Raw genomic sequence first — 24,257 nt, forward strand, 5'->3', positions numbered from 1 at the left:
ACAGGGGACTTCTCGTTTATATCAGTGGTGCGCAATTTTTTTTCATTCATGAGACCTACGCCCCCTAGGAACACAGCCGCGACCCCCTTGGTGGTTGAAACCGACGCGCACCACAGGTTTATATAGTAAGATGAGATATTAATTGAAGCTAGCAAGTTATGGGTATTCCTGTTTTCTTTTATTGTTTTCATATACTTGAATGGTAGGGTACTCTTAATGCCCTCAATGATGACAATGTATGCCAACACAGGGTTTTTCTTTAAAGAATGTTTCATTGATAGACCTTTTCACTATGAATTATAAATGGTTTTATATCTCCACAATACTCCAAATGTGGATTTACAGTGAAAATTCTTGAAATATGCATTCATTTTGTGGATTGTTAAATACTAATTGATAGTTAGTGTAAACTAATGTAGACAATTCAGAAATGTGCTATTTAAAAAAATCATTCTTACAACTTTGCCTATCATAGATAACCACTGAAACAATTCAAAAGGAATAAAATCAGACCTAAGCTAAATTACTATAGAAATGAAAATAAATTACATTTGTGCTATAACCCACTATTTTAAAAAAAAGTCCAAGTCTATTAAGTCCTGTCTTAAAATCATGTTTTAAATTCTATAACCTATTGAGCCACGCATCCCGTCCCCCTCCACTGCCCCGGTACAGTTATTTCTCTTGTTGTGAATTGTAAAATGCCTCGTACGTAGATACCATTACAAAACAATGGCAAAGTGATTAGGGTACGTGCTGTTCCCAGATAGGCATTAACAATTTCTGTGGACTGTGGAGTACAAAATTTGGTGTTTAGGCGACATAGCTAATGCCTTTCTCCGTTTTTCCAAAAAAACTTCAATTACATCCACACTGCAGTCGCATTCTTCCGAAAGAAAATCTAAAGAGCAGAGGGGTTTTCCCGACATTGGTAATCCTCATTCTATGAGGAAGAAGCCGTTTTCCAAAAGAGCTCTTTCAGAACAAGGTGTGTGTGGACGGGGAATGAGGAGCTCTTTCGAAAGAAGAGGAAAGAGGAAAAAGTGCAGGTGCTCTAGTGGCTACTCCATCCATAGTAATCACAGCTGAAATGCAAGATAACATCCATTCGCTATCTTTCGAAAAAGCAGATCACTTTTTCGATGTGCTTTTGCAGTGTGGACGCTCTCTTTCAGAAGAAGTTTTTCCGGATCATCTCTTCTGGAAAAGCTTCTTCCGAAAGAAGCCTGAAGTCTAGACATAGCCTCAGACATTAGGAAGGAAGTGTTTTCTTTACCTTTAACGTGAGATGCCCCTGAAAATTGACTGTTCTTACTGTTTTTTGTATATAGTTGGAGTCAGTGCTCCCAGTTACATAGTGAGTTTCGTATGAAATTTGCTCAGTTTACCAGAAAACATGTTTTGGTGTTTTCAACCTGCAGCCTATTCACGCTTTTCTCTGAAAGACATGAATTCTTCAAGTGATGTCCCTGTGGGTTCTCCACTGTTGGTGATGGGTCTCCTCAAGCCACAGATCAGAGCCTTGCAAAGCAGTTTCCCCTGTTGGGCTGCGCATGCGCAGGAGGCATCTCACAACGCTCGCGTGGCTCAACTCTTCCCTTTCAGTTTTTCTTCAAGGGGTGTCCCTGTGGGTGCTCCACTTTAGGTCTTGCGGCACCGTTTCACATCTAGTCAGCAATTTACAGTAGCAGTGCCCTCCAGTGTGCTGCTACCATGCATGTGCGGCAACCATCCCTTCAGTTCCTTCTCTACCGGCATCGGTCAGAACCGCAGTTGTTCTCCTTATTTGTTACTAGTTCAATATAATTCCAGTTACAGTAAGTTAGTTCTGGTGGTAGTTAGTTAAGATTAAGATTTTTTTTCTTTCTGTTTAAAAAAAAAAAAAAAAAAAAAGTTAGTCCGCAATTTTTTTTGTCTAACAGTCCTTCTATCCTTGGGATGCCTGGCTCCCCAGGTTTCAAATGGTACCTCTCCTGCAGGCTCTTGATGCCCGTCTCCGGCGGTCACTCCAAGTGTGTGCACTGCTTCGGTCAGGCACACATTACGGCATAGTGCGAGCACTGCCAACAGCTTACAGTTCACACAAGGAAGTGCACAGGAGCTATAATTGAAACTTCTCGCACTAGAGAACACAGTGAGACCAGCTTCATATCTGGAGCATTCATCTCCTCTGCACCAACCGTCACATCTGGCCATGTTGAAAAATCAATGCCGGCCAGCATCAAGTTGAGGGGCTCCTCCTCTAACCAGTATAGGAAGCGGTTCCATTCCGCCAGCAAAGGTGACTCTCCATCAAAAAAACGGGAGCGAGCACCTAAACTGCCCCCTGCTCCCAACGCCTACCAGAGTTCCTGACAGGGAAGCTCTGGGACCATGAGGTACTAACTGTTCCCAAGGATCAAAGTACCTACATAAGCCTTCCAAGCCTTCAGGCAAGGCCAAGGCAAAATCAGCACTGCTGGTGCATACGTTGGCACCAAGAAAGGACAAAATCAAGCCAGCTACAACTGTGGCATCTCTGGCACCAAAGAAGGCGAAGCCGCACACAGTACCATCGGCACCCATGCCGCCTCCAGCACTGAGGATCCACGAGCATGCAGTACTGACACCCTCTCGACGTGGCTATAGCTCCACCTCATCCTTCCCCGGCACCACATATACCGGGGCCAGCACCATTCACTACGGCAGAGGAGCTCATGGTGTCCTCAGTGCCCATGACACTGCTATTCGGCACCAATGGCACCCCCGCGTCAAGCAGCTTTCTACACTCGCTGATTCCAGGCTCAGCACCATCCTTGTTGAGCGATGATGACGACAACTCTGTTGTCGGCACCCATTTTCCAAGATATTCTTTCCCAAAACAGCCTCAACCACCAACATTTACAGGGGCACAGCAACAACCACTGCAATGACTGCCTCCTCCCATGCCTTTTCACCCAACTGGCCTTATTGGGACCTGGAGGCACCATATTGGGTTCAGCACCATTTACAGGGTTAACAGCTCATGACAACGGCTCCTGCTTCCAGAGCGTCATCCCTGCCAGCCCTTGAGAGGTTGCTCTACCAAGAGGAGGAGGAGATTGCTTCCAGTGATGAGAAATCATCAGCCTTGTCTCACCCGGCAACCCACATATCCTCCTCCCCTCCTGACGATACGCTTATGCCCCTGTCTCCTATGGTGGAAGGCGACTTCTGTTCTTTCCAAGAACTTTTTAATCAAGTAGCTGATGTCCTTGAGGTCTCCCTGGTCAGCCTCTCCGAGACCGAACACAAACTGGCCTTGCCCATGGATTCTGCCCTTATGGACCCTGCCAAGATTAGATGGAAGACACCAGCTATGATTCCACCTGTCTGCGAGAGATCTGACCGCAAATATTATGTGGCGCCACAAGGCGTGGACTTCCTCTTTTCTCATCTTTCCCCCAACTCCATAGTGAAGGACGCTGTCAACAAAAGGGGCAAACAGCGCAACACGCACTACCCCATATGAGAAAGAGTGGAAGCATTTAGATCTTATGGGTAGGAAGGCTTATTCCTCAGCCTCTCTTCAGCTATGTATATCGAATTATACAGCAATGTTGGCTAAATACACCCACCATATCTTTGAACAGCTATCACTTTTTATTGATAACTTGCCAGAGGATCAGAAACAACAGTTCTCTGCCAGTATAAACAAGGGAATGTTGATCTTCTGCACGGCCCTTCAAGCCGCTCTCAATGCATCCAACACAGCCTCACTGTCCATTGTGACAGCTATTGTGGTGATGAGATACTCCTGGCTCCATCTCTCAGGTTTTCCTCGGGAGGTACAGGCCACAATAGTGGATCTCCCCTTCCAGAGATCTAAGCTGTTCATGAACACAACTGATGCGTCCCTCCATTCACTCAAGGATTCCAGAACAACGTCTCAAACCCTTGGGATACATTTGCCTGCAGCAAAGCGCAAACAAAACAGATACTTTAATCAGAGATGCAAATTCTCTCCTTTCAATCATCCTTAGAGGCACTTTGATATCAGGAGGAGACAATGACAAACCAAACATGGACAAACTGCTGACCAGCCAGCCACGTCTCAGTCATCCACTTCTAGGCAAACATTTTGAAGGTCAGGTCGAGAGTCTGATACCACCCCTTCGTAAGGAACAACTCCAGTCCTATCTACAATTCCACCAGTGTCTCCTACTGTTCTTCTACCAATGGTCTACCATTATGACTGACAAGTGGGTGCTAGAAGTCGTCAGAGCGGGATACTGCATTCCTTTTACCATTTCCTTCCACCCCTGTCCCTCATCAGGGACCTACTCCATGAGATTTACCATCTTCTTCACCTCGGTGCTATAGAACTGGTACCTCAGCATCACAGAAACAGAGGCTTCTACTCCTGCTATTTCCTCACTACAAGAAAGTCAGGAGGTTGGATACCAATTCTCGATCTCAGGAAACTAAACCACCACATTTGGTAGGAGCACTTCAAGATGGTGACTTTAGCTACCATAATATACACCCTAAACGAAGGGGACTGACCATCAACTCTCAACCTCCAAGACGCTTATTTTCATGTATCCATGCATATCCTGCGCATCAAAAATACTTGAGGTTTACACTGGGCACCGCCCATTTCCAATAAACAGTGCTGCCTTTCAGACTTTCCACTGCACCAAGGGTCTTCTCAAAACTCATTGCGGTAGTGTTGGTCCACCTCCGTGAACAAGACATATCTGTATTTCCCTATCATGATGACTGCCTGATCAGAGCTCCCAAGCCATGTCCTTATTCCATACCCTGGGACTCCAAATCAACCTAGCCAAGTGCAAGCTCCAACTTGCTCACACCATAGAGTTTATAGAAGCTTACCTTGACTGCACCAAGGGAATGGCCTGTCTCCCATACCATTGCTTTCAAATGACCAAGCACCTCGTCGAAGTGTTGCAATCCAGCCCTCAAGTTCCCATAAGAACTTTGCCAACAGCTGCTAGGCCACATGGCAACGGCCACAGTAGTGGTGTTGCACCCCAGACTGCATATGACATCAATACAGCAATGGCTCAGAATGGTGTACCAGACCCCATTATACCAGTATCAACAAGCTAATACTGCTCTCTCACAGGATCAAGCGCTCACTAGAGCGGTAGGTGGATCAAAAAAACGTGCACTGGGGTACTCTTCCGCAGAAGTCCCTTGACAATCGCAACAGACGCTTCCCTCCTAGGGTGGGCAGCACAGTAAAGCTCCCTCACAGTCCAAGGATGATGGCAATCCCACGAGCGCTCCCTCCGCATCAATGTGTTGGAAATCAGGGCCGTACGATATGCCTGCCAGAACTTTCTGCAACAGATACAGAGCAACACAGTACAGATTTTTACGGACATTGAAGCTATAATGTACTACATAAACAGGCAAGGGAGAACCAGATCCTTCCGCCTATGCAAAGAGGCAACACACCTACGGTCATGGTGCATAGACTACAATGTCCGCATAACAAGCTTCTTATCTACCGGGTGAGGACAATATTACTGCAGACACCCTCAGCAGGAAGTTCACATGCTACCATGAATGGGTATTGGACGACAGCATTCTCCACATGATATTCTCACTCTGAGGATTCCCATACCTAGACTTGTTTGTAACCTTTGCGAAAAAAAATGTCTACAGTACTTTTCTCGTGCAGGCACTGGATTACACTCTCTGGGGGACCTCATTTACAATACCTCGGGATGCACCCCTCTTCTATGCCTTCCCACCAACCCCACTTCTTTACCTAGTGGTCAACAAAATAAGAGCCAGGACAGCATCATTAATGCTCATTGCTCCAGTTTGGCCCTGTCAGACATGGTATATTTACCTAATTCACATGTCCCTAAGGCCTCCATGGCAGCTTCCGATAGTCCCTCATCTCCTGACTCAGCAGTGGGGTCACGTCCAGCACCCATCTTCCCACATCCTTCACCTCCAAGCTTGGCTCCTCACTGGCTCTCCTCAGTAGAAGCAACATTTACGGATCAGGTCAGACAGATCCTGTAATGAGAAAGTCACAATGAGAAAATCTTACTGTACAGGTGGCGAAGATTCTCTTCCTGGGTGGACCAAAGATCAGTAAATCCATCCAAGATTCCACTGGCCAATATACAAAAGTAACTCTTACATGTGAAACATAACAGGCCTCTTGCTCAGCTCGTTAAAGGTATACCTCGCAGCCATAACCGCATTCCACCAACCCATTGAAGACAAATCAGTCTTCGCCCACCCCACGAATAAACGATACCTAAAAGGCATCCAGAACACTTTCCCGCCTGTTAGAACACCAGTCCCAGCTTGAGACCTAAACCTTGTACTACAGACCCTAACCCATACACCAGTCAAGCCTACGGGCACAATGCTGCACCTTTCAATAAAAGTTGCTACGTTAGTTACACTCACATCTGCCAGAAGAGTAAGTAAAATTGGGGCACTGATGGCCGACCCACCCTTTACCATTTTTCATAAGGACAGGGTGATCCTGCGACCACATCCAAAGTTCTTACCAAAGATTCTTACCTCCTGGTATTGCAACGAACCTCTTGTGCTTCCCAAAAGCCCCATGCTACCGCCGAAGAAGCTATATGGCACACGCTCGATGTATGCTGCGCAATTGTCTTCTATCTAGAGAAGACAAAGACAATTTGTAAAGCTAACAGACTTTTCATCTCTGCTGCTAAAAGATGCTTGGTAGTGCAAATCTCAACACAGACTTTCCAAGTGGATCGTAGACAGTATTTGCCTGGCTTGCGCCAGATTTAACCAGCGCATTCTACAAGGGCCATGGCAATCTCTGCAGCCTATTTTAGCAGCATTAATCTGGTGGACATTTGCAGAGCTGCAACATGGTCTTCTGCACACACTTTCGACAGACATCATGCCCTGGACAATTACCTGAAATGGCTCACAGAAGTTGGACTCTCAGTCCTCGCTAAAGCCCAACACGATTACTAACTGAAGCACGCACCTTGTAGCATGGGTACTGCTATATAGTCACCTAAGATGGAGCGCCCACTGGGACACTTCTCCAAGAAGAAGACAAGGTTACTCACTTGTGCAGTAATGGATGTTCTTTGAGACAGTTGTCAGTTTGGGTGCTCCACCAACTGCCCTTCCTCCCCTCTGCTTCCGAGTTGTTGTTGTTGTTGTCCTTCCAGGGCAGAGAAGGAACTGAAGGGACAGTTGCCATGCATGTGTGGTGGTAGCACAGCGCATGCCATCTGCCTTATATGCACTGCTTATATGTATGCTGCGCAATTGTCTTCTATCTAGAGAAGACAAAGACAATTTGTAAAGCTAACAGACTTTTCATCTCTGCTGCTAAAAGATGCTTGGTAGTGCAAATCTCAACACAGACTTTCCAAGTGGATCGTAGACAGTATTTGCTACTATAAATCTTCATCTAGACGCGCAATGGCGCTGCAAGACCTAAAGTGGAGAACCCACAGGGACAACCATCTCGAAGAACGTCCATTACTGCACGAAGTGAGTAACCTTCTCTTCCTCTTTAGCTGCCATCGTCAGCAGACGGAGCTTTAACATCTCTGTCTCAGCCTGTTATCTCACTTAGCATTTAGCATTTCAGAGTTGCCACGTATACAGTTAGAGTTAATAGTTTATGTAAATAGTTTCCCTCATTTAATTTACAAAAAAAAAATTTTTTTCTTCCCTTCAGGAGATTTAAATGTAGTTTTGCAGCTCAGGGGCAGCGCGAACTGGGTTTCTCCCCAGTCTCTTTCCCCCCCACTTCTTTTCCTTTTCCTTTTTCCTTTTCCTTTCTTTTTCCCTTTCCCTTTCTTGAGAGAAAGGAAAGGGAAAGGGAAGGACGGACCATTCAATATGTCTGGCTCCTTGAGCTTCAAAAATTTGAGGAGTACTGGGAGTCTGTGCCAGTATCGGATGGCCATTCCCCGTGCATACGATGCTTGGAAGAAGCTCACATGCCGTAGAAGTGTGACCATTACTCCTGCCTCATGGTGAGAGCCAGCAAGGCCTCAGGATATTAGTTGATGAGAGTCCACTTTTCTGCAATAACAGCTTTCCACATCCATGTGGACGGTTTCTACTTGTTTGCCAATCGGTAACAAAAAGATTCCTTAGGGGCCTTCACAATATATACCCGCCTCATAGGACCTCACCCCCCTCTTATGGGACTTGAACCTTGTTTTGGATTGTTTGACCAGGCTCCCCTTTGAACCATTGGCCACTGTTGCACTTCCCTTCCTCTTTATGAAGGTCTGTTTGTTATGTAGCTGTTACCTCAGTGAGGAGAGTCGGTGAACTTGGGGCCCTTATGGCGGAGCCCCCTACATTGTTTTTACAAAAGACAGAGTTACGCTGAAACCTCACCCAGCATTCCTACCAAAAGTCTGTACAGCATTCCACATCAATGAGCCCATTGTGTTACCTACCTTTTTCCCAAAGCTCTGCACCTCCCCAAGAGACACGAGCCTACACTCTCCATAGCCGATGAGCATTGGCCTTCTTCTTGGAGAGAACATGAGCATTTTGTAAATCTCAACGACTTTTTATTTCCATTGCTGAGCCGTTCAAGAGGTACACCTATTTCATCCCAACGGATCTCAAAGTGGATATCAACACGCTTAAACTGCAGCAAGGGAGGTTGGACATTAGGAAAAACTTCCTAATTGTAAGGATGGCTAAACACTGGAATAAATTACCTAGGGAGGTTATGGAATCCGCACCTCTGGAGATATTTAAGACCAGATTGGTTTAGACATCTATCCGGGATGGTCTAGACAATGCTTGGTCCTGCTGTGAGGGCAGGGGACTGGACTTGATGACCTCTCGAGGTCCCTTCCAGTTCTAATGTTTCATGATTTGATGCATAGTTAGGTGTCATACCTAATGGCCAGCAGGCATTTACAGCATCCACCATGAGCACATTCTACTCTGGCTACAGTGGCTTCCATGGCCTTTATGAACAACATTCCCTTAAGATACATTTATTGATCTGCACCGTTCATCTGACCACACTTCCACTAAACATTATGCCATATTGCCACAACTCATATCTGATTCAGTGGTGGCTACTGCAGTTTTGTCCAGCAGCACCAAACAATGACTCCAACTCTCTCCATGCAGGTCGAATACTGCTCTGTAGTCACCAACAGTGGAGCACCTGTGGCGACATCACTCAAAGAAGAAAAGGGAGTCACTCACTTCGTGCAGTAATGACTGTTCTTTGAGATGTGTATCCCCATGGGTGCTCCATGATCCTCCCTTCCTCTCCTCGGAGTCTTATTTACTCGGGCGTAGATGAGGAACTGAAAGGGAGGGGTTGAGCCTCGTGAGTAGCACGCTCGGGTGGAAGAATCGCAAGACGCCTCCTGTGCACATGCAGCCCAATGGGGAAAAGTGCTTTGCAGATGGGAGGAAGGGAGGGTCATGGAGCACCCACAGAGGCATACATCTCAAAGAACAGTCATTACTGCACGCAAGTAACTCCCTTTTATTTTATGTCATTACTGTATACAAATATTCTGCAGAAAAAGCTTAAGTTCTGTTAAATCTATTTCCCTATTAGACTTTAATATAGTTTCACAAGTACAATTTAGGGCTCAATTTGGTGCAGGAATGTGTCATGGATATAATTGACAGGAGAATTTGTTCTGTAATTCTTATCACTTACAAAAGAGAAAGAACACAGTTTGCTTTTCATATCCCAGATTAAGTATAGAAGGCTAGCTATTGGGGGAAGGAAGGGGGAAATCTTTTATTTTTTTTAAACTGGAAAGCAAATACAAGCTGAAAATCCATGAAAGCTGATTACGAACCACTCAGTACCACATAAGTTTTCAGGGCAAAATTTTCTGCTGGAGTATATGGGTATAAATCTATTGATGAAATATTTGAATTGTATTCTGAGAGCGCTTTTTTGTACCAATCTGGATTCTATTTATAAATGCTACTAGTGAAAGTTTTATATTACTTAAACTTGTATAACTTGCTAGATCTCTGTATACATCAAGTAAAAAGTATCTCAGGTAACTTTTAAATACCTTTGCATTGTGTTTTTCAGTATCTTATCCAGAGAGACACAAGATTTTTGTAAATCAGTTTTGTACAAAACTAAATTGCTCTGATTTTTTTCTGTTCATTTTAGGCACCAGAGTATTTTTCTTTGTTTTTGTTTTTCTTTATATTTTATTTAACTTTTGTAGATAATAGATATGTTTTAATGGTGTTCCAAACTATAAGCTGGGAAACTGTTCATGAACCAGTGTTTGAAAATAATAAAATGTAATGTTGCACAGTTTGGTGAAAGTTTAATTTAACCATTTTCAAATATGCTAAAATATTGGATCAGTGAAATGAAGTGTGGTCTCGCTTTAAATCATATTGATGTAGTATTCAGGTCAATATTTTACACCTTTTTTTTGTATTTATTGTTTTAGTAAATACAAAGTGGATTGCGCTTGCCTCAAAGAAAATCCTGAATGTCCTGTTCTTAAACATGGTTCCGAACCTACAGAAAACATCAATACTGGATATGAGACTAGAAGGAAAAAGGGAAAGAAAGAAAAGGACATTTCAAGAGAAAAGGAAACACAAAATCAGAACATCACACTTGATTGTGAAGGAACAGCCACAAAAATGAAGATTCCTGATAATAAGCAGAGGAGACTTTCTCCCCTCAGGCTGTCCATTTCCAATAATCAGGTATTAAAGCAAAAAAACACTAAATGGTCAGATGTACAAACATGAAGGAATAGCTCTTAAAAAATCATACAGGTTATTGGAAAGAGTTGTTCATTACATATTTTAGTGCTGGATTAGCTACTTAAAGTATGTATATTATTTCTAGTTCTCTTGAAATGACTAGTTTATTTTAATGATGTTTTTGTTCTCTTTAACTTGCTATTTATTTCTCTTGCTGACGTGCCTCAACGTAAGCCAGAAATTTTGCCTCCTAAAATGCTTTTCAGATCTGTAGTGTAAAAAGTGTGTGCCATGCCACAAGATCCCACAACCATCCTGAAGCAGTGTTAGTCACACACATGTTGTGCCCACAGTTCTAATGTTTTTAACCACAATTATAAATAGTCTTGCTTCATAACAATTTCTGTTACCAAGATTTCAGCCCGAAAAAGATGTTTAGGTCTCATAAGTCACTCATAGCCTCCATATACCTGTTGTATCTTGTATAGATTGAATACTAGCATAAAGGTAGTAAATTGATAAATGGGTATTTATTGAATGTGAGCAGAAGGTGGGGATTCTAGTGTGGTACCAGAAGTTTTGGTTATAGATTTTTGTTGTCCTAATTTATTGGCATAGAAGAGCAGATAAATCCTACAGTAATGAATTTCACAGATCTTAATTTGTGAAGAGCTTCACACAATAATTAGTAAAGAGAAATTAATACAGAGAAATCAGAGAAATACCATAATGATGTATTGATATTGTTTTCAGGAAGGAGAGAATTGATTGTCAGAAGGTAAATACTTGATGGAATTATGAGGGTGATTTGAAGGATTGAAGAGAGTTGTATAAAGTGTGGGGTTATTTGTGGGAGCCATTTTCAATTTTTTGTTCTGCCTAGAGCAGGGTTTCCCAACCTATGGGTCGGGACCCAAATATGGGTCTTTGTTACATTTCAAAAGGGTCGCCAAGTGTCTCCCCAGTGGGCTCTGCCTTCCCTCCTTCCCCTGTTTTTGAATTGCCTTGGGTCACCAATCTTCCTGAATTGTCAAAATGGGTCCTTATCTGGAAAAGGTTGGGAACCGCTGGCCTAGAGTGTAATAAAGGGAGACATCAAGGAGGAAAGGATGAGACACAAAGATCAGGGAGCTGGTGATGAATATGCAATTGATATACAAAATGTTTGCATTAAGTTTACATTAGGTTTATGGTCTCTTTCTTGGGGCATAGTAGGCTGACCTACTCAAACAGCTAACTTGCTTTAGGATGCTTCTGGGCTCAGAAGGCTGGCATGTGATTTCTGCAGGCATAAAGCTACAAAGGCAATATATTCAAACTAGTTTACAGGTAAGTTACTTCTATTTTTCCAGCCAGGTTGCCACTAGCTATATCAGTTATTTGGGACCTGTTCCTGTGCACACAGAATCTTATATAATTTAATAAGAATTGTCACACTGAAACTAAAAGTTTTTCAACCTAGAAGAGGCTCAGTAAAATATGAGAACATCTGATGTTTAAAAAAGCAGTTCAGTCAGCCAAAATAACACATTTACATATGTACTTTGATTGTTTTAGTGCTGTGCTCAAAAATTGTACTGTTAATTACCATTTACTAGCAGTTTTATAAACAATAAGTATGGTAGTTTCAACTTCATTTTAATACAATCACAAGAAAGAAAATATGGTAGAACATTGGTAGGAGATAAATTACTATTGATTCTTCTTTAACTAAAGTTTTTGAATGTTACCCTTCTATTGTAAGGGACCTGAAATATTTAAAACATTCCCACACCAAGCATTTTTTAATGTCCATCAATTAGATATCTCTTTGTGTTCCCTATAGTAAGTCATTTAATGTTACATTATAAAGGAGATTAATACAGCATCAGTGGAAATGGTTATGTTAATAGATATATAGGTTCTAGTTGACTGCATACTTATATAAATATAATTATCTTGTTTGACATAACAATATACATTCCATTTTATTGAAAAAGTGAGATTTAAGATTTTCAAAAATGGGTGTCCAGAGTTAGCATTCAAATTCCTTATTTAGCTGTCTAAATAAATGGTCTGATTACAGGGCACTCAAGCTTATGATCATGTTCATTAGCTCAAAAGCTTAGTTCTTATAATTTGCTTGAAAAATTCGAGTGAGTTTGTAAAGAAAATGATGTGGATGTTTCTGTTTGTATCAGAGAAGATACTGGAGTCAGGCTATATTTTAGAGTCATAAAAGGGTCCAAGCAGATATGTAGCTTTTTCATGTTGCATTGGTTAATTGGCTGGTAGCTTATGAAGTAGTGATTCAAGGGAACTTTGCTCTGTGTAGCTTTTAGATTTCCCTAGTTTGAAAGAGTAGTAGTGGAGCTTCTGTAAAGCAGTCATTTCCATCTTTCAGGAGCCAGATTTTATTGATGATATAGAAGAAAAAACTCCTATTAGCAATGAAGTAGAAATGGAATCAGAGGAGCAGATTGCAGAAAGGAAAAGGAAGATGGTAAGTTGGGAAGCTTAAAGCTTAAAGCTTTCACTAGGATTTAGTGATGGCTGCTCTTCCCATGCTAATATCCTGCCTTTTTATAGGCTTTTAGAATGAGCATATATGAAGCCAGCACCCCATGTGCACTTAAACATCAAATCCAAGGCTTGCTTATAGTAAGAACATTTCTATTTGGCTTGATCATCAAACATGCAAATTACGCTTTTGTGTTTAAAATGCGCATAATTTTCCTTTGCCTCTGCATAGGTGCCATCACAGTAGTTGGTTATTTGTAAGATACAATCAGGGGCCAAAATTTTCATAACTGGCTAATGATTTTGGGTGTCAAACTTCAGACACCTTTACAAAGGCTTAATTTTCAATTGCTCAAATAAATTCTGAAAATTAGGCCTTTTTAGAAATGCAGGCTGTTGGACACTCAAATGTCAGTGTCTGAAATAACTAGTCACTTCTGAAGATCTCAGCCAGGCTGTATAAGGCTATGTCCACACAACCGCATTATTTCGGAATAACTGAAGTTCTTCTGAAGTAACATAGACTGCGTCTACACAGCAAGCAGTTATTTCGACATAATGTCAGAATAATGTCAAGCTGGAGGACTTCTTACTCTGACTCCTGTAACCTTAATTTTACGAGGAGTAAGGGAAATCAGAGGGAGACTGCTTTAATTTGGACTTCCTGCTGTGTAGACAGTGCCAAAAGCCGAAATAAGCTATTTTGACTTAAGCTACACAATTGATGTAGGTCAAGTTATGAAGCTTATTTTGACTTTAGCCCTGCTATGTAGATGTGCCCTAAAGGAAATACTTCTCCGTTTAAATATCAGTATGAAAAGTTACTTGTATGCTTGCTCTACATAAATCTTATTTTAAAGGCAACAGTGACCTCCACGATGTCGGCTACTGTCTTTTACAGACAAGCTTAAGTGTATGTGTTATCTAAGTTTTTGCCTGTGTAAAAGCATGGCTGTGTATCTAAAATGAATTTGCTAGATGGAAACTTTACCATTTGATTTTTGTTCTCAAATTTTGTTATACATGTACACAGCTCTTGTGCCTGCAAAAATTTGGTGGGGAGAGAGGAAATATTCACTCAAACATATGGTTAGTTCATTGAGATTTGTTCATTAATACAAATGATCTGCATGAAGGATTATTTATTGTTCACGCACAATCTTAGTCATAAGATAATGTGCCACTAAAAATATGTGCCTGCAGTTCAAGTGGTTGGGGGCTTTATGAAAATTTGACCCTTTAAGAAATGGAATTACATTGGCTAATTTTGAAAACTATTTCAGAGGGCTGAGGGGACAGATTTATTTACAGAAAGAGGTCTTAGCTTTAAAATTAATAATTGAATATTTAATTTGAGATAGATTTGCCATAATTTAAGCCTTCCAATTACACAAAATAGTAAAGTTTACCTGTGGTGATATTTATTAATTATATAGCAGCAGAGATGTAGGATTTGTATTTTACAGATTAATATAATGGACCCATAATTCAATTTAATACTGTACACCACAACAATAAGTAGTGAGTTGGAAAGGGGATATGGCCAGCTTTCCCACTTAGAAATAATATAGCCACTTTGGTGCAAATTTGCTACAGTAGAATAAAATCAAAAAGAAAAATAAAGTTGGGATTGATACTAAAATTGGTACTGATATTAAATAGAATGGCACATATTCAAAATTTTTGTTTGTATGTATATTGATTGGGTATGTGAAGGGTTAACCAGTGGGAGTGAAGCAGTTCCCTGCCTGCTTTGGGCAGGAGGCTGCTTCAGCATGTGGGTGGCAGGGAACAAGCCTGCCGTGGCCAGGAGTTGCAGGAGTCTGTCCGTGGCAGGCCCAGTGCCTTGCAGGCAGGGGCTGCTCTAGCATCCTAGCCAGTTAAATTGTTAGTGCATTGCTAAAGTCGGAAGCGTCAAATAATAGTGCATTAAATTAGGACCTGATGCAATATTGAGCTGGTTGCATTGCATATATGGTATTTCTAGTACAGCAGTGGAAAACCAGGAATAGTGAGTGGGCCACGTATATGGTGGCCCTTCTTCATCTCAGTGGGCTGCAGCAGCTGCAGCCCTGTAGACCCCCTGCCTGCCCCACTCCACCTCATGCCTCTTCTGCATTTAGCCACCAGCACTTCTGGAGTGCTGCAGATAGCCTGGTTTACATTGTGTCCCCATTCCGCTCTTACCCTCCCAGAGCTTGAAGAGCTGTAAACAGCTGATTTGCAGCATTCTAGGTCTGGGAAGGAGGAGGAGCAGAGATGGAGCGTGAATCAGGTAATTCATGGCACTTCCACAATGCTGTGAGGGAGGGCTAGGAATAGAAAGTGTGGGGCTCCGGCATCCCATTGTGGGAGGAGTGGGGCGGACAGGGAGTTGGTGGGCCACAGGTTGAACCTCAGTGGTCCAGGCCTCCAACTGCTGATCTTGTATCTTTGGATTGCTATATTTGTTTTAGCGTGCATGTGTGTGTGCACGCGTGTGTGTGTAACTGACACAGATGTATTTTTATTGTGCAATTTAGGTACACAGTCAAATTTAGACTTCATTTCATGTTTTTAATTGTTGTGTTGAATAATACCACGCAACCTTGAGAGGAGGTAGGGACTGGTAGGCAGGTATGGAGAGATAATAGGGGCAGGAACAGGCAGATGTGTCACTCAGGATATTTATATGAATTTGCAATCATGATTTCACACCACTGAGAATATATGTTCTTAAAGGCAATATTCCACAGCTCCTTTGATCCAGACTTGAATAGTGAATGGTGGCATACTGTTTTTAGGCATGCTACAGTTCTTAAAAATGGGGCATATTTTTCAAGTTTAATGTATTTATCCTACACCCCTATTAAGTGTATCATTTGAAAGCTTATTGTATAAGTGTTTAGCTGAGTTATGAAGTGAATCTATCATGTGGTACTGTAAACCTGTTGGAGAGGTGAAATAGTGGTACTACAAAGGAGAAAGTGTTTTGTTGCACAGCTCTGTAAGGTCTCTTAACATGACTATGACTACAATATTTACTGGTTATGTCAATTTCAGCACCTTTGATACGGTGTTTATTAATCAAAGCTCCAAAACAACAAAGTGTTAAAAGATTTGTATTGGTTTTGCATGGGTAATTTTTTTTCCAGAAACAACGAAGCTGCTTAGGATGTGGCCAATATTGCAAATAGCAACATTTTGCAGTTATTTACTGCTTATTGTCAATTTTCAGAGTCTCTACAATTGATAATAGTTTTCTGTATTTTCTATTGTAATTTGCTGACCACATCAGTTTCACGCTGAAGATTGTGCACCTGTAGTAGTAGATTGTGTGCTCACACTTTGTACTGCATATTGGGTATGGGATGTGACTGTTTAAGCCTCACCCTTGAGGAGTGAAGCTTACCAGTTAAAGTTAACTGGTGAGGACTGGAGCAGGATGGTGTGGGGACACTACTTTAGCCATGCTGGAGTCAGCTCCTCCCCCTTTAATCGATTAACCAATTAAACAACATGTTTATTAACTCGTTAACCAGTTAAACAGGATTTTACATCCCTAATTGGGTAGATATAAATTTATGTGCAATCCTTAGGTATTGCTTTACCCCTTGTAAGGTTTTGTACATACAGTGTAGACCTTTTCTGCCTGGTAGAAAGTTTTAATTGCCTATATATGTAGCACTGGACTTTGAAATATTCAAGAAACTAGTTTTTTAATTCAGTGAAACGTATGGACAGGTTAATGATAAATGACTATCATACACAACTTCATAATATTATGACTATCCAAAAGCTATGAAAGAGAGAAGTGGCATAACAAGAAGCAGTGGAGAAAAAGTATACAAATTTCTTGCATCTGTACTGAAGAAGGATGAAGACCAAGAGACAGCTCTTACCAGCCATGTTGTCAACAGTCCAACAACCTATTTAGATGCAAATCACTTCCAGTGGATTTTTATCCAGCTCTCTTCTTTGACTGCATGTATCATCAAATGTACAAGAGTTTACCAAAAATAGGAGATGTTGATGAAAAACAAATGGGGACATTTCTGAGAGATACACCTGATCTGATGGGACCCATAGCTTCATCAACCCCATGAAGAAATCTGGCATCGGAATATTTGCTGACATATCTAAGACGACCAAATTTAAAACTGGAAAGTGAGAGACAACCACATCATCTATCAATCCAGAACTTGTTTTCCACAGACCTCTGTCCTTAGCAAAATGAAGAGATGATGCTTCAGTGGCAGCTGTTTCTCACCCAATAAGACCATTGCCTGTGTCACTCTTCCATGCTAATAGAAGAATGAGAAGAACATACACAGCTGAAATGGAGCATCAGATGGAATATTAAGCTGAAAAACTCTGAGCTAAGACGAGGTGGGCAATAATTTTTGATGGGCGTGCCACTCCAAGAATTTGGAAAGTGGTCGAGGGCTGCATTCTTTCAGGATATTAATAGTGGAGGTGTGGGGTCTGGGATGGAAGTTGGATGCAGAAGGGAGCTGGAGGTAAGGAGGCAGTTGTGACCTGGAGCACTGGACTGGGGTGACGGGGTTTGAATTGTGACCTAGAGCAGGGAATTGGGGTACAGGAGGGGATGCAGGGATTTGGCTTGAGAGCTAGGGCAGGAGAGGACTGTGATTTGAGGCAGGGGATTGGAATACCAGATCTGCGAGGGGATAAAGGTACAGGAGAGGGGCAGAAGATTTGGGTATGTGAAATAGGGGCCAGTAGTGGGGGGGAGGGGGGGGCAGAGGATTAGGGAAGGGAGTGACTGGGGTGCCAGAGGTAGGCTCTGCCTGGAAACGTACCAGCCAGTGCCATTTCTGAATCAGCCTCCCTGCCTGCCCCGCCCCCACACAGGCTCCAACCATGTGCTCTGGCCAGAAACTGGTCAATGGAATTGTGCTGGGGACGGGAGCAGCTTCTAAAGCCCCCTGTCCGTCCCCCCCCCCCCGTCCCCCCCCCCCCGAACTCGTAGTTTTTAAAGAAAAGCTGCCCCGTGACCGCATTTCTGAGCAGTGTGCAGGTGGGGCAAGGCAAGTGGGGAGCCTGCCTGGGGCTTCCCACAGTGTCTATGGGCTGAACCCGGTGGCTTGGTGGGCCAGAAGTGGCCTGCGGGCTGTATTTTGCCCAGGCCTGACTAAGACCATGCAGTAAAGAAACAATATATATGGAGGGAATTGTGCACACAATTTTTCTGGTGTTTGTTTCCCTTTTAATTTGTAAGTAATAAGCAGATTACTGTTCTAGTCTGAAGTGATTGTAAAAGCAGCATTCTAAGGTTCTATTTATTTTGTTTCAGAACTTTCTGAATTAATCTGATCTGCAATGCCTAAACAATTACTTTTTAACTGCCAGCACAGTAAATTCTGGCAAAGATTTAAAAGGGAGATAATTTTCCTGGTTCATCTCTACACAGTCAATATTATGTAGTGAAGACCTTTTGGTTTGAATTAAGCTATCAGATACACCTTTGCAACTCAAATTTTTTTATAAGGCTGTATAACTGAGATCTGGATTTGTCCCCAGTTAGAACCTTTTTTGGATGTATGAGCAAGCATAGATTTCTGCTCTTGCTTATAGCTGTGTTTGCTCTGTAATGCTAATAAGTCAACCTTGGTATTTACACAATAGATCTGTTCCCTGTAGATGTTCAAGATAAAATTTGTTTTGCAGTTTATCTGCTGGGAGCTACCAATTTAAAGTCAACTCTTTGTCTCCTTGTTAATACACCCTGCCACACAATTCTATGACATGCATAATTCACTTTATTAACTATTCTGATGGATTTATGATCCTGTTAAGCATTATATAAGGTTTTGAATGCCAAATTAAGAAATTATAGTTTGGATTTGAATTACGTTGAACCTGAATGTTTGCTTGCTTTAAAACTGGGTATCTTGGAGTATGTCTACGCTACTAGGTAAAGTTGAATCTAATAAGGTCAGTTTCTAACACCCAATATTGATACGTGGATAGTCTACGCCCTCACTCTGGGGAAGAATCAACTGTTATCCAAAATAGTAGGTCAGCATTAGGGAGCCTGCTGTCGACTCAGAGAGCGATTCACTGTGGGTAGCTTTGCAGTTTGGGCTTTTGGTGGCTGCTGGGAGCAAAACTGGGCAATGGGCGGTTAGGGAGTCATGTCACTATAATGCACTTCTCCCTCCCCCCTCATGCAAGATAAAGGGGAGGCAGTGTGCTCATGTCTTTTTGTACCCTGTCGCCCATGTAGACACCAGATCACTATGAGCATGGAGCCTGGTTTGCAGCAAGACATATTCATGCTCATGTGTGTTATAGTGTGCCTCATGGCGCACTACTTGGATGTGCACACATGGCACTCCACCAGGAAGAGGACAGGAACGAAGTTTGGTATAGCATGGAGGCCCTGCCCAGACAAGGTCTGGCACTCATACTAGCACACCTACCAATTAATCCTCTGGACACAGTGCAACACCAATTCTGGTATCGTGAGACAAGCTTAGACTGGTGGGACCACATTGTGATGCAGAGATGGGGTGATCAGCAGTGGCTGCAGAACTTCTGCAGCTGGAAAGCCACATTCCTGAAATTATGCGAGTGGCTTTCCCCTATACCCAGGCACCCGGATATCCAGGTAAGACACACTCTGACCATGGAGAAGTTCGTGGTAATCGCCCTATGAAAGTTTGCCATGCCAGACAGCTACTGGTCAGTCGGAAATCAATTTGGAGTGGGGGGCTGTTGTCATACAAGTAGCCAAGGCCATTAATTCTCTTCTGCTACTGAGGCTTGTGACTGGGGAACATAGATGGCTTTGCCGCCATGGGCTTCCCTAACTGCAGTGGTGCTGTAGACAGAACACACATTCCCATCCTAGCGTCCAAACACCATGCCTCAGAGTACATCAACTGGAAAGGGTACTTCTCCATGACACTGCAGGCGCTGGTGGACCACAAGGGCTGTTCCACCAACATCAGTATGGGATCAGGAAAGGTGCATGATGCCTGTATATTTTAGAACTCCTGCCTATTCCAAAAAATGCATGCTGGAACTTTTTTCCCCGACAGGAAAATCAGTCAGAGAGGTGGAAATGCCCATTGTAATCCTGAGTGACCAGTCTACCCCTTGCTCCTGTGGCTCATGAAGCCCTGCTTGGGCAGCCTGGACTCCAGCAAGGGAGGAGTTCAATAACAGGCTGATCGGGTGCAAAACGGTCCTGGAATGTGCATTGAATGTTTAAAGGGGAGGTTCAGGAGGCTCAGGAATGCGGGTAGGACTGCCTTCTAGCTCTTCCAGAGAGTCTGGAGCCTCCAGCTGCCCTAGAGTCCTCCCTTTGCCCCCCAATGTCCTAGAGCCCCAACAGCTGTTTGGAACCATGGATTGCAACCATGGGGCTAGAGGAGGGGGAACCAGGGGTGTCATTGGAACAGGTGAGGTTCTGGGATATGGCCCTCTCTAAGCATGCCACCAGGCACTCCATAACAGCAGTCAGGGAATCAAACATGGTTTCAGCCAGTCTGACTTGCTGCTCCCTGCTGGCTCATCTTTCCTGGTGCTTGGCGATCCAGTCCAGGCATTTGGCCTGCATCTTTCCATGAGGGAGTACATGCGGTCTGTTCGCAGAACATCTTCTCACTTGTCCGCTTTTGCCTGCGGATCTGCACCAGGTGGGTAGCTGCTTAGAGAGGGGAAGTTCATGTGAGTTGATTGCTGTTCCAGCTGCAAAGAAAAGCTATAAAGGCAGACATTACAGGAGATGCATTCTGTGAAGTCTACCCCATATCTCTTAGCAAACACCAAAGGTCTCTGTAAAGGCAATGGAGATGTGTTCATTTCAAGGCCTAATGTTTTCTTGACAGCAGTCACTTTACAGCAGGTGCCCAGACTTCTCAGGGGAGCATTGGGATGTACTCAGTCTGGAAGCAGGTTGGCATGGTAAAGGGCCAGCCAAGATAGGAGCATGCAGGGCAGGAGGGGGCTCTGTCTCTATCAAATGCAGCCTCAAGTGGACATTGCTTCTTTCCCTGTCCATGGGGGATGGGAACTGAGTGGAGGGGAAAGGAAATACGCATCTGGCACACACAGCCTGCCTGGGAGAGTGCTAATAGGTTCTCCTCCACCTTCCAGATTGCCATGTGAGATATCAGTCTTCTCTGAATCACACAGTGATTCGGAGGATTTGTTGACTGAATGTGCTATAAGCCTGGGTCTTATGTTGAAATGCTTTGTGGTTCAACGGTGCCAGACCACTTACTGGTGGCTTGGCAAGGGAAGATATCCTATCGTGGAGGACAGCATGAGACTGGCCTCCCTAAGAACATTGTGAGACGGATCAAAGAGTTCCTATGTGAGAGCTTCATGGAACCGATCAGGCAAAATTCTCGCTCTATCTATGGACACGTGAACAAGCTATTCTGAGCCCCCCTGCCCTATGTAGGCACAGAGCATGCCACACCTCACACCCCATTGCCTTAACCCGTTTGTAGTTAGAAAATATTTGTGAACTCAGCAGAAGTGCCCTCCGCAGCATTAGTGCAGAACTGGGAGACATCCTGGGAGGAGGGGATGGTCTCCTTCATCATAATGAGTTCCTGGCTCTTGGGGATCAGTGGCTGGCTACTCCCCTTCCTCTCCACCACCATGCTGTTCCACATGCTAACGCCAGGTGCGTCTTGGCCAGTCTCCACAACCATCCTGGGGATGTTGGCCAGGCCACCCCCCAAACTGGCATCCAGCTCGTCATAGAAACTGTATGCATGAGATTCAGCCCCAAATCATCCACTTTTCTCCTTTGCCTTGTGGTATGACTATCAAGGCTCCTTGATCTTGACACAACACTACCGCACATCCCTGGAATATCCTTTAGCCCCCGTGCAATCCTGCTCTATATCTCGGTGTTCCTCCTGCTGGTTTGGAGCTCTTTAAGAATGGCTTCCTCTCGCCTCCTCCCCCCCTACCCCCCATGCCTCGATGAGATCCTAGTTCTCCTGGATGCTTCATGATGGTGCAGTTCTGTACCCCTTTGAACTGGTGCCTATGGAAGCAGAAGTATAGGAAATTGTCAGTGTCTGTTAAGAGTGTTAGAACACCTTGCCATGCCATGCTGTGTGCCAGGGTTTGCTACTTACTCGGACTGGGCTCGCAATATGGCCACATTGGGAAATGCCGTAGTGATTTCCTCAGGGTTTTTTGAGCTCACCAGGAAAACAGTAGAGGTGCAAATTCTGGTCAGAGTAGGGAAGTGTGGGAGGGCTACCAGAGGCTAATAGCATCATCTTTCCAGCAATGCTGCATCTACGCTATTGTAAATTTGACTATGCAGAATCAGGAATAGCATTTCTCCTCATGAAAAGCAGGAGAACGGAAATCAACTTCCACGGGCCTTATGGCCAATATGACAGGTTTGGTAGTGTGGATGTATCACTTAGAAAATTGACCCATATGCGTCTAACGTTGATGTCAAGTTCTAGTGTAGACCAGGCCATGATGTATTAATAAAGAGAATGCTGACCCCTGGAAGTCTTAATACATAGTTTTAATTGTATCTGTCTGAGGGTTCTTTATTAGGGAAGACTGAAAGATTTGGGCTTGTTTAGTTTAGAAAAGAGAAGACTGAGGGGGCATGATAGCGGTTTTCAAGTATCTAAAAGGATGTTAGAAGAAGGAGGGAGAAAAATTGTTCTCCTTGGTCTCTGCAGATAGGACAAGAAGCAATGGGCTTAGATTGCAGCAAAGGGAGGTTTAGGTTGGACTTTACGAAAAACTTCCTAACCATCAGAGTGATTAAGCTCTGGAATAAATTGCCTAGGGCAGTGGTCCCCAACGTGGTGCTCGTGGGCACAATGGCGCCCACCGGGCCATTTCTGTGCACCCGCCGAGTGATCGGGGCCGGCCCCACCGCCGAGTGATCAGGGCCGGCCCCACCCCCGGGTGCGCAGCGCATGGGCGGCACTGGCCCTGGGTGAGCAGCACATGGTCGGTGCTGGCCCTGGGCGTGTGGCGTTTAGGTGGCCCCACCCCTGGGTGTGCGGCCCAAAGTCTGTGCCGGCCTCGGGTGTGCAGCATAGGGACGGTGCCAGCCCCGGGCACGCAGCACATGGGCTGCCCTGCCATCGGGCGCGCAGTGCATGGGCGCTGCCGGCTCGTGGGCGCATGGCACAGTTTATGTTGTGGCAGATTTATCATCAAACGAAATATAGCATATTTGCTTTAGCACATAATTTTGCATTTTGGCTAAAAAGTTCTGAAACTGTGGGTACATCTAGACTACATGCCTCTGTCGCCAGAGGCATGTAGATTAGGCTACCAGGCATAGGAAAATGAAGCGGCGATTTAAACAATCGCCGCTTCATTTAAATTTACATGGCTGCCGCACTGAGCCGACAAACAGCACGGTAGTCTGGATGCGCGGGTGTCGACATCAAAGGCATTTGTCGACCACCCAGGTATGCCTCATCCCAGGAGGCATACCTGGGTGGTCGACAAATGCCTTTGATGTGGACACCCACGCGTCCAGACTACTGCGCTGAGCCGACAAACAGCTGATCAGCTGTTTGTTGGCTCAGCACGGCAGCCATGTAAATTTAAATGAAGCGGCGATTATTTAAATCGCCGCTTCATTTTCCTATGCCTGGTAGCCTAATCTACATGCCTCTAGCGACAGAGGCATGTAGTCTAGACGTACCCATAGACAACCAAAAGGGGTGAATTTGAGGTGTATTGTGTGTCAATTAATTATTCATCAAGCACCATTAAAAATGCAAGTAATAACCAAACTTTATATTACTTGTTTTGGTTTTGCCATCTCAGTGAGATGTGTACAGAATAAAAGGTTAAAGTATAGAAACTTTAACTATGCTGCAGATAGTGCTGCATAATAATCCTGTACAGTGTGAATAGAATTGTCTGAAATAAGGATGTTAAAAGGTGGGCAATTGACTAATTGTGTAGTTGATAAGGGAAGGCGCTCAGTCCTGGCTTGTGCTGGGTCCAGGAGTTACTCCTGCTGCAGCTTTGCAATTTAAATTTAGCGTAGCTGGACGCTTACGTGCAAGATAGCGTCCAGACTGCCTGGACAATGC

The 24,257-nt window shown here is 43.8% G+C and overlaps 1 protein-coding gene across 5 annotated transcripts in view; it reads left to right on the plus strand.

Annotated features, from left to right (window-relative positions):
• Positions 1-24,257, plus strand: part of KMT2E (lysine methyltransferase 2E (inactive)) — a 144,778-nt gene that overhangs the window by 91,340 nt on the left and 29,181 nt on the right. For 4 of the 5 annotated variants that reach the window (XM_075909724.2, XM_014580821.4, XM_075909672.2 and 1 more), the window contains 2 exons: positions 10,434-10,698; positions 13,082-13,180. In XM_075909724.2, the coding sequence (XP_075765839.2) occupies positions 10,434-10,698; positions 13,082-13,180 (364 nt within the window). The remainder of the gene's footprint in view (positions 1-10,433; positions 10,699-13,081; positions 13,181-24,257) is intronic. The other variant, XM_075909827.2, reaches the window with a different exon arrangement.

This window comes from Pelodiscus sinensis, chromosome 1, assembly GCF_052426305.1.
Source record: "Pelodiscus sinensis isolate ZL-2025 chromosome 1, ASM5242630v1, whole genome shotgun sequence".
NCBI classification, from domain to species: domain Eukaryota; kingdom Metazoa; phylum Chordata; order Testudines; family Trionychidae; genus Pelodiscus; species Pelodiscus sinensis.